Source organism: Lactuca virosa, chromosome 2 (genome assembly GCF_052849685.1).
Source record: "Lactuca virosa cultivar CGN04683 chromosome 2, Lactuca_virosa_CGN04683_v6, whole genome shotgun sequence".
Lineage (NCBI taxonomy): Eukaryota > Viridiplantae > Streptophyta > Magnoliopsida > Asterales > Asteraceae > Lactuca > Lactuca virosa.
This window is the reverse complement of record NC_136427.1, coordinates 152,997,290-153,007,860: the sequence shown is the minus strand read 5'-3', so window position 1 is coordinate 153,007,860 and position 10,571 is coordinate 152,997,290. Positions and strand designations below refer to the sequence as shown.

General features: G+C 36.4%; 1 protein-coding gene across 1 annotated transcript; it reads left to right on the top strand.

Annotated features, from left to right (window-relative positions):
• The first annotated feature begins 3,727 nt into the window (after positions 1-3,727).
• LOC145159630 (2-oxoisovalerate dehydrogenase subunit beta 1, mitochondrial-like) lies at positions 3,728-6,693 on the top strand. Its single transcript, XM_079078647.1, has 13 exons — positions 3,728-4,126; positions 4,414-4,525; positions 4,691-4,726; positions 4,805-4,864; positions 4,971-5,028; positions 5,118-5,215; positions 5,277-5,366; positions 5,463-5,531; positions 5,601-5,687; positions 5,928-6,023; positions 6,123-6,200; positions 6,306-6,392; positions 6,476-6,693. Exons 1-13 carry the CDS (start codon positions 3,921-3,923, stop codon positions 6,509-6,511), a joined length of 1,113 nt encoding a protein of 370 aa, XP_078934773.1. The 5' UTR covers positions 3,728-3,920; the 3' UTR covers positions 6,512-6,693.
• Positions 6,694-10,571: the final 3,878 nt, after the last annotated feature.

The window sequence follows — 10,571 nt, the reverse complement described above, 5'->3', positions numbered from 1 at the left end:
GGGTTGTGAGACACTACTTCATTGTATCCATCAGGGTACAGGTCCAAGTCCTATAAATTATAACCAGAGTCTCCTGGAGGGAAAACATGAATTTGTGTATAGATCTATACGGGACTGACAATCCCGCACCTGGGCTACTTGCAACAACTAGGCGGCAGGCCTGGGGTGACAAATGTCATATCATTCTGACGCCGTAAGAACACCGTAGAGGTCACTAGGTCATATCAAGCATGGTTATATGAAACTCACAATAGTATCAACTAAAACATTTGTTTATGGGATTAACACTACTTCAAAGGTTTTATTTTAAAAGATGAAACTACAGTACATTATTTTACACTACATCTGGTGGATTTTATGAAATCATACAAAAGGTTTTCATACAAACACTACTACCAACACTATTACAGTCCACTAATTTTTCTAGTACAGAGTACACTAGTACAACATATGAATTCAAGAACATTCATGATATAGTTTTATTTATTAATAAGACTACGGTTTACTATTTCAGAGTACAGTAACAAACATACATTTTGGTCTTAAGGCCTAAGACTACACTTCATTCACTATAGAAAATATTGGATTTTTTGGAGGAACATACCAACATTTTTCAATGATCAATGACAAGATTTCTATCACAAAACATACTTATGAACTCGCCAACTTAAATGTTGATACACTTTCAAAATCACTTGTATTCTCATGGAACCGATAGACAGGTACGCTACAGGTTTTTGAGAAGACGGAGCTTATAGAGTCACGTCTTTTATAATTTTGCTATACCCTTTGATGTCCTACAAACTATGTACTGAACAGATGTAATCACTATATTTTATCAATGTAATGGTTGTGTTTGCTTTGATTACTATTATGCAATTGTTGTGATACTGTACATGACGTCCTCCGCCCCCGAACGTTTCCGTCGTTCCGGTTTGGGGGTGTGACAGTTATTGCTTTGGTATTCAATTTGCATGTTCAATAGAGAAAAACTTAGATCCAAAACAATTAGGGTTGCCTGATCACATAGGAATGTAGTAATGCTCAAAACCCATCAATTTTCTTGTATGTTTACACGCTTCGTCAGGATGATAGCAAGAACGACACGAAGTCGTGAGCTAAACAAACCCGAGGGATTACGGTGAAAGGACATAGACCCATTATTGATATGTACAATTATTTTTGTGGGTATGTGATCTTTTGGGGAACTCACTAAGCTTTGTGCTTACTGGTTTAAATTTAAAATGTTTCAGGTTATTCTAGCGGCAAAGGAAGGATGTGTTTTGATTGCATTGCATCCATGGATATATTTTGGAAACTCCCACACATTTGATTTTACTATCTTTATGACTATGATTTTTATTATGATTGGTCAAACCTGAACAAGTGGTTATTTACCTATCTTTGAGAATCAAATTGGAATGATTGCTTTTAAATTAAAAATGAAAAATTAGGTTTGAAATTTGGGACGTTACAGTTGGTGTCTTCATCCTTGAAGAAATGATGATGAAACCATTAGGAAAAAAATCAACCCTACACCCTAGTTACATTTTGTTGAAGGTGCACTAAAGTCTAGGGACTATGAGTATGGTAAAAGTCACCATTGATACAACGACTATTCCATATCCCTTCTTGGTAACCAACAACTATTTAGATCACTTACCATTCATTTTAACTACCTTGTATATGATGGGTTTTATAAATTACAAAAACAATGTACATGCGGAAAAATCACTTAACACTTAAGGATATATACAACCTATTGGATATATGTCTTTTAACAATTAATAGCAACATACTTATGAAACTATGAGAAATCCTAGCTATAATCGAAATTCACTAGTCAAGATTACATACCTTTGATATTGCACTAGTAAACAATATCCTTGAAACCCTTCTTGATCTTCAGAAAGCTAGAACCAAAATTATGGTCGCCTCTAATGGCTCACACCTAAACCCTAGAAACTAAAAGACAACTTTGAGAGTAAGAGAGAGAGGGAGAGAGAGAGAGAGAGAGAGAGAGAGAGAGAGAGAGAGAGAGAGAGAGAGAGAGAGAGAGAGAGAGAGAGAGAGAGAGAGAGAGAGAGATGAAAGAGGAGATTTCCGGCCAGAGGTTTCCAAGAGAAGAGATAGATTGAAAATCATACCTTAAGGGTCTATTTATACTTGTCGGGTAACTAGGATAAACTTTGATTTGAATTTGAAATAATATTAATTTAATCCAAATCAAGTGGTTATCATTATCAATATCTAAAGGCTTCCAGAAGCTCCCCATGGAGCCTCCAAAACCGTCCCAGTAAGGAAGGATCTAAAATCCTTCTTTTTGCTAAACTAGTAAGCAATTACAAATCAACCATCGTACATCCAATTAATTCCAAATTAAATCTAATCAATTCTAAATGACTTTAATCAAACTTTTAATTAATTTAATAATCACACTAAATTAATAAATCGTTTCCTCTTTCTCCAAATGACATTCTAAACTATTCTAGTTATGAGGACAACCCAAAATGACTTTGCTTTTGATTACCAATTTAGTAATGAGCTTAGACACCTTAATCCAACAATATCAGCAAAACAAACGACTAAGATTTCGAAATAAATATGTTTATATGTTGAAGAAATATGAAGAATCTAAAATATATATTTCCAACTTAAAAAAATAACATCAAATGAATCTTTGGGGTCAACATCATGAAGTATACCAAACAGATGGTCCTAAGTAACGTTTCTTATGTAAATATATTCAAAAAACATCATTTCATTCGACATCCAAAATCTGAAATTCGACGAATAAATTTATAATAAGTACTTCGTACTTTGAAAGAACAAATCAAACGACTCTTTTGGGGTCAACATCATTAAGCATACCATACAAACATGACCAAGTAACACTTTCTTGTGTAAAGGCTAAAAACAACATTTTATCTTAAGTCTGACGACCAAAATCCGAAGAAGTTTACAATACGTATTTCAGAAACCATAATTTAACATCAGCTCACTATATTGAGGTCTATCTCCAATAACATAACAAAGAGACAACCAACATAACATTTTAGTGTATGCAAATGGAAAATAAACAATATTTCAGGAGTCTGAAATGATGCACTTTGTCATAAACCTAACCAGATGGTAAAGAAACATACAAAAATCGAAGTAGATTTCGATAGAACGTCATAAAAAGGTATTATGTTCTTGAAAAACGAAAACAATCGACATATCACCGGTAGTGAGAGAAAATAGAAATAGAAAAAAATGAAATTTTTTAATGCAAATAAAACACCATACTTAATATACCACTTTACTATAAAGTGGATGGACCTAACATAGAGCTCAGGTACCAAGGGTTGCCTTTCAAAATTTTCAATCACATATAAATTTAGTGTAATACGTTGGTAATTCATTGGTGGTATGTCGGTATGGTAGTGACGGATACGTTGGTAATTCATTGGTAATACGTTGGTAGTGACGAATATCTCACAAATTAATACCTATAATATTTGTTAAATTAGTGATATAGTTTAGTATTAGTTAATATGCAAATTAAAAAAAATATGAATGTGAAATTTATTTTATTTTTTTATCCTCCCTAATCCCTATACTCAGTTATTTCCAATTTATCTACTTACTTTGAAATCATTTCCAATTTATCTAACAAAAACATGTTATTTTTTGTGAATATCCCACTTGTATCCTCAATTATTTATAACGACCTTGTAATCAAAGCATACATTTTTCAGGAGTTCCCTTCTGTTGACTTCCCATTTCACATGTGCAGAGTCTTAAAGGAATCGTAGTTGTTGGGCTTCCCATACCGGAGAAAACCAACAAATAGAACTGATTGCTTCAACCTCCATAGATTTAGTCATCTGTTTGTTATCAAACACACCCAGAAGAAAAAGAAGAATACGAAGAAGAAGATGGCTACAAATCTCCGGAGATTTAAGCGATTTGGTTCCGTATTCATCAACAATTCTTCTCCTCTCAGAGGATTATCTTCGTCTTCCGCCGTTTTGGGTTCTGTTGATGGTCAGGTGCAACAACCAGGAACTGGAACGGGGAAATCTATAAACCTTTACACTGCAATCAATCAAGCACTTCAAATAGCTTTAGATTCTGATCCTCGGTACCTTTTTCACTTTTGCTACCTCCTTTGATTATAATACTCTATGTCTGAATCCGGATATATTATTCCTTTCCTTTTTCCGATTTTGTGGCATGATCATTTTTGTCTAATTACTCGATTCCTATTTCTGATTCTTCACATGTGGGCCATGTAGGTTTAATAGAATCCCCTCTTCCGAATGGAATCGTAAAATTAGCATGGATTCTTAACTGATTTTTCATTTCTATTACCATATCATAACAAATTAAGCTAAATTGGGAACTAAAAATTCACATTTGGAATCACAGTTCTTATATATTTGGGGAAGATGTGGGTTTTGGTGGCGTCTTCCGTTGCACAACTGGATTGGCCGATCAATTTGGTAAACATAGGGTTTTCAACACCCCTCTATGCGAACAGGTAACTCTATCGATAAAAAATCTCTCACAATTTGACATTTTAAACCAACAAAAATCGTCATGAACTCTTTCATTTCTTGAAATAATTGGGAATCTTATGATATAACAATCACTACAAATGAAAAAGATCGGTGTTTCTGATTCAAGATTCTTTCTTTTACAACAGGGGATTGTTGGATTTGGTATTGGTCTAGCAGCAATGGTAAGTAAGTTCCTAATGATTTTGTACTCCAAAATCTTTTTCTGCATCTTCTCATATAATATAATGATTTTGTAACAGGGGAATCGAGCTATTGCAGAAATCCAGTTCGCAGATTACATTTTTCCTGCTTTTGATCAGGCATGTATCTTTAATTCTTTATTCTCCACTATGCTAATTTCTCACAAATTCACATCCAAATCTTTCAACATTTTTTGACTTTCTTCATTACTTTTCTTTTTTCTAGATTGTCAATGAAGCTGCGAAATTCAGATATCGAAGTGGTAACGAATTTAATTGTGGAGGTAACCAAAATTATCAAAAAAAAAAAAAAAACTTTCCTTTTTTCCCTTTTTTTTTTCGACTATCAAAATGATTATTTGTGGCTTATTAGGTTTAACAATAAGAACACCATATGGAGCTGTGGGACATGGAGGCCATTATCACTCGCAATCTCCCGAAGCTTTCTTTTGCCATGTTCCTGGTCTTAAGGTACTCGAACATTTGACCATTTTACCCTTATGAAAAATTCTTACGAAAAAATTTCTCATAGGTTGTTATACCTCGAAGCCCAAAGGAAGCAAAAGGATTGTTGTTATCAAGTATACGTGAACCAAATCCTGTTGTGTTTTTTGAACCAAAGGTCATTCATTGCTTTATAAAAAAAAAATTCCTTTTTTTTTTAATTTGTATTTTTATTTATGTGAAGTAAAGTTTTTATAATTTTTTGGAAGTTTAGTGGCTATACCGATTAGCTGTAGAAGAGGTTCCCGAAGGGGATTACATGTTACCTTTATCAGAAGCAGAGGTAATTAATTATATTTATGAATTTCCAAATTTACCCTTTTAGAAATTTAATTTTTTTTTGGAAAATTAGGTTATTCGAGAAGGTAGTGACATAACCCTAGTTGGTTGGGGAGCTCAGCTTGCCATAATGGAACAAGCTTGTGTTGATGCTGAAAAGGCAAGAAATTTTTATTTTTTTATTTTTTTTAACAGAAAAATAAATTATTATTAATAAAAAGGGACGATTTTATTAAACGTTGTTTTTTTTAACACAACAAAACGATTTCAAGTAGTGCTAAACTATAAAACTAATTGGTTATTTGTTTTCTAGACCGGATAAACTGTGAATTAGATAAAAGTAAATGACCGTTTTACCCTTACATTCCAACAAACAATTTTCTAATTTTTTTTTTTACAGGAAGGAATCTCTTGTGAACTTATAGATTTAAGAACCCTAATTCCATGGGACAAAGAAACAGTGGAAGCTTCAGTGAGGAAAACAGGAAGATTATTGGTACAAGATTTATATTTTTTATATAAAAAATATGTTGAATCTTGAATAATGAATAATGAATACACATTTGCTAATTATTTTATTTTTTTTAATTTATAGATTAGTCATGAAGCTCCAGTTACAGGTGGATTTGGTGCTGAAATCTCTGCATCAATTGTTGAACGTTGTTTCTTGAGAGTAAGTTACTTAATTAGACAATATGTTTTATATAATTTTCAAAACAAACGTTGAATTTTATATTTATTTTTATAATTAAAAAAATGGATACTTTTTTTTTTGTAGTTGGAAGCACCTGTTGCTAGAGTGTGTGGTTTGGACACTCCATTTCCTCTTGTTTTTGAGCCATTCTACATGCCTAACAAGAACAAGGTTAGAATGGTCTTTTGTCTTTATTTATTTATTTATTTTTTTCGTTAGTAATTATTATTGATGTACTTGGATCATGGGTGTAGATACTTGATGCGATAAAAGACACGGTTAATTACTAAAACGCCCTCGGTGATTCTTCCATGCAAAAACCAGGATGAGAGTGCAACCACCCGTTGTAATATATAGTTTATTTCTTGAAAAAAAAACATTTTGTATAACTTTTAAATTTTATCATCTTTGTAAACGGGTTATATGTAATGAAAACAACCAAAGTTAATATTTAATTTTATTTATTTCCCCATGACTAAATTCGTTCATTCTCTCTCTTTCAGCTTTTCTCTCATATTTAACTCTAAAATATAAAGATAATGTTACTGCCCAACAAAGTTACGTATAATGGTTTAAATGGTCCCTCGTGACTATTTTTTGCATTTTAAGGACATAAACTTGTTATTTACCGATTGGGAAAGTCATCTTACCCATTTTAGCAGGTTAACCTGCCTCGTCACTTGTCATGTATACATACTCGATGACACAGAAGCTGACACATGCAAAGAGTAATTACCGTCTTTAATTTCCACCAACACCCCAACAACCTTACACTGTCGATTCGATTGAGTCACACGCACAAGTCTCGAATTATAAGGGGACATACGCATGTGGGGTTTGAAGTAAAACAAATCTCAAACTTGTTTACCATATTCGGGCAAACAATCCTCTGGAAGAACCCTTAAAAAGCAACAATGTCGGCTCCACCACCTTCACCCGACTCTTTAAATTCTGGTGAAGACATCAACTACAATGTGCTCCACTCAATCTTCTGTGATTATGGTCTGAAGATTACAGAAAACCAAACTGAAATGAAAAGGTTGAAGGAGCAGCTTGGACAGGAGTATATCGTTTGCAGGATCGACCACATCAGTCTCCAGCACAAGCTGGATGACCATAATCAGAAGTTTAAAGTCGTTGGTGTTGCTATGGGTGGCATGATGGTGCGGATGCTCTTGTTGCCGGTGGTTGTGCTCCATTTCCTTGTTAAGCTTGGGTGATGGGTTGATCTGCAGCTAAGGCGGTTCGTGGTTAAGAAGGTTATTAGTATGTAGTGTTTGTGTTTTTTTTGTATTTGTATTTTTTTGGCGAAATATGTAAAAGACCTCTCTAAATGACAGACATTTTGTAAGTGAAATCCAATGATTAATGAAAGACCTATCTAAATGATAGGCATTTTGTAAAGTTGGGTGATGTACTTTGTTGATTGTTTTTTATCTTAATTACTTGTTAATTTTCATTGAATAATCCGTTGAAAGTGCAATAGTAATAGGAAGAAGGAAAAAGTAGGGATGTTAGGGACCCCACTTGCCTTGCAGAGTGGGGGTAATATAGTCTTTTACACGTACTACCCTTTCATATATACCAAGTTGTTTCATTCTAGCACATTGTTTTCTTCTTCAAATTGTAACACCCATAAAATTTGAGCCAAATTAAAACATTTGATTTCATTCAAAAACCATTAAGTTCATACATCTTGTTTTCAAAATAGTTTAAACATCAGAGTATCCCCCAGAACCATATTACATAAATCAAAAAAATGAGGAGCGGTACGATCACGCCTTCGCCTTGCCACGATCTCCTGAAGTACCTGAAACAATACACTGAACTGTAAGCCCAAAAGCTTAGTGAGTTACCCCCAAAATACCAACCACACATAAACATACTCATAACATATCACAAATAGAACAGCCATGCACATCGGGTCTACTGTGTGACTGGTCCGCCCGCACCGGGCCTTCAGTCCACCTGGTCCACCCTCCGAGTCTAGCCATGTACATCGAGTCTACAGTGTGATTGGTCCGCCCGCACCGGGCCTTCAATCCACCTGGTCCACTCTCTGAGTCTACAGTATGACTGGTCCGCCCACACCGGGCCTTCAGTCGGCCTGGTCCACTCTCCGAGCCTCGGCACGTCTGGTCCGCCCTCTTGGGGCCTTCAGCCTATCCGGACCGCTCGCTGGGTCTTCGGAATATCCGGTCCGCCCTGGGTATGTTGGCCTACAGCACAAAGCAGGACCCGCCTCAACCCAACCCCCATCAAACAACCATGTGTACATAAAACAATTAATCACATAACAAATCCTTCACCAGACAAACAGTCTAACAGATCACATAGCATATCAACATCCTAACCAGGATTCCGACCTAACCGGTCACTAGCATAAAATTACCCTATATACCGGGTACCGACCTTAACCAGGTCACTAACATAACATTACCCTATATACCGGGTATCGACCTTAACCAGGTCACTAACATAACACCATCCTAAATACCAGGATGCAGATCTAGCAAGGCAATAACATAACATAGAATACCCGGATTTCCATCCGATAAAGGGCCGGCCTTGGTGCCGTAGACCCTGTCGATATAGTGAGGATAACTCACCTGTAATTGCCGACTGAAGAGATACGACCAAGCTGCTCCGACCACCGACACGAACTTCACCACAGAACGCTACCAAAGAACCAATTCCAAAAATACGAAAATTACCAAAATACCCTTGGAAGTCAAACTGGTCAACTCTTGGTCAAAGTCAAAGTCCTCAGTCAAAGTCAACCTTCCTGGTTGACTCTACTCGCCGAGTCAACCCGTCGACTCGTCGAGTTCTTATACTCAGAAAACTCCCGTAACACAACTCAACTCGCCGAGTCGCCCCAAGACTCGTCGAGTTCAACGATCTCGGAATTCCATCCTGTCCAACTAACTGAGTCGCCAACCGACTCACTAATCCAAAGCTTTAACCAAAAGAGGTTGGGTTCTGCGACCAGACTCGCCAAGTCCAAGAACAGACTCGCCGAGTCCAAGGCAATCTTCAACAGACTCGCCGAGTTGTTCTTCCAACTCGCCGAGTCCATGCACATGTTCATACAACTTGCCGAGTACACCCATGTGACTCGCCGAGTCTCTCCAGTTCTCAATCCATACAGAGGCTTTTCGAGCCATGCAGGGGCTCCAATCCATAGATCCACTCTTCTACAGTCTAACCCTCACATAAAGTTGCAAACTTTACGTGAAACCAAGGAGATATAGGCCCAAAACACACTAGGGCTAGGGTTAAGGACTAGGGGGCTTCACCAACAACTCTTAAACAGAAGCTTTATGACAATTTGGACCATCACAAGCCTAGATCTGGAGTAGCAACCTCAGATCTAAACTCCAAACCCGAAATAGATCTCAAACAAGCTAAGGAACTCCAAATCAACCACCAAGGATGAACCCAAAAAGGAAATAGCTTAAGATAATGGCTCCTTACCTCTGAGATGTGCCCAAACTGATGTAGATCCCAGATCTACACAAGCCCCTTGATGCTAGCCTCTAATTTCTCAAGCTCCTTCCACCAAATTCCTCTTCCAAGCTCCAATCTCCTCAACAATGAAGTCTCACACGAAATTAGGGTTTTCTGGAACTCTCTGGGGGATTAGGAGGCTGGGAGGAGGACATAAAGTCCTTTAAATAGGGTGCAACCCTCGGGATTAGGGTTTTCCTTATTCCAGCACCAACTCGTCGAGTACATCTTCCGACTCGGCGAGTTGGCCACTTAACCCGCGATCAAATCCCGCTCCGACTCGACGAGTAGCATACCTACTCGTCGAGTAGCTTCCTTAATTTACACTTAGCACCCTCTAACTTCTTGCTTCTGAACTTAGGATGTTACACAAATACTCTCCACTTTGAAGATACATAATGAAGAACATGGAATGTGGATGTGGAGCTGAGGCTATAATAAGAACATCTCGTACTGCCAATAACCCAGGAAGACCCTTTTATGCATGCCCGAAAAAGGTAATTTACCATTTATTCAAATTTTGATGTTAACCATACTTTTTTTAAGATGTATTAATTCAAGCAAATAGTTGGAATCAGGATGCTCGTTCAGGTTTTATAGCTTGGGTTGATGAAACGCAGTGCAACAATGAATGTGTGATCATAAATGGGTTGTTTAAGTCGAACAAAAAGCTTCAAGCTGAGGTCTTTAATTTGAAGGTTTACCTAATATGTAGTTGGGTATTTTTTTTCTGTTTAATCATGTACAAGTTGTAATGAAGGTCAATTGAACCACTTGTTATGTAACTTGTAATGCACTTTGATGTGTTTTGAAACTTGTAATGTACTTTATTTCGTTTAA

Bases quoted from the DNA above. Each gene is read 5' to 3' on its own strand.
- LOC145159630 (XM_079078647.1), top strand. From the start codon at position 3,921: ATGGCTACAAATCTCCGGAGATTTAAGCGATTTGGTTCCGTATTCATC. The intron at 4,526-4,690 runs GTAACTCTATCG...CTTTTACAACAG, and splicing joins ACACCCCTCTATGCGAACAG to GGGATTGTTGGATTTGGTAT. The intron at 6,201-6,305 runs GTAAGTTACTTA...TTTTTTTTGTAG, and splicing joins TTGAACGTTGTTTCTTGAGA to TTGGAAGCACCTGTTGCTAG.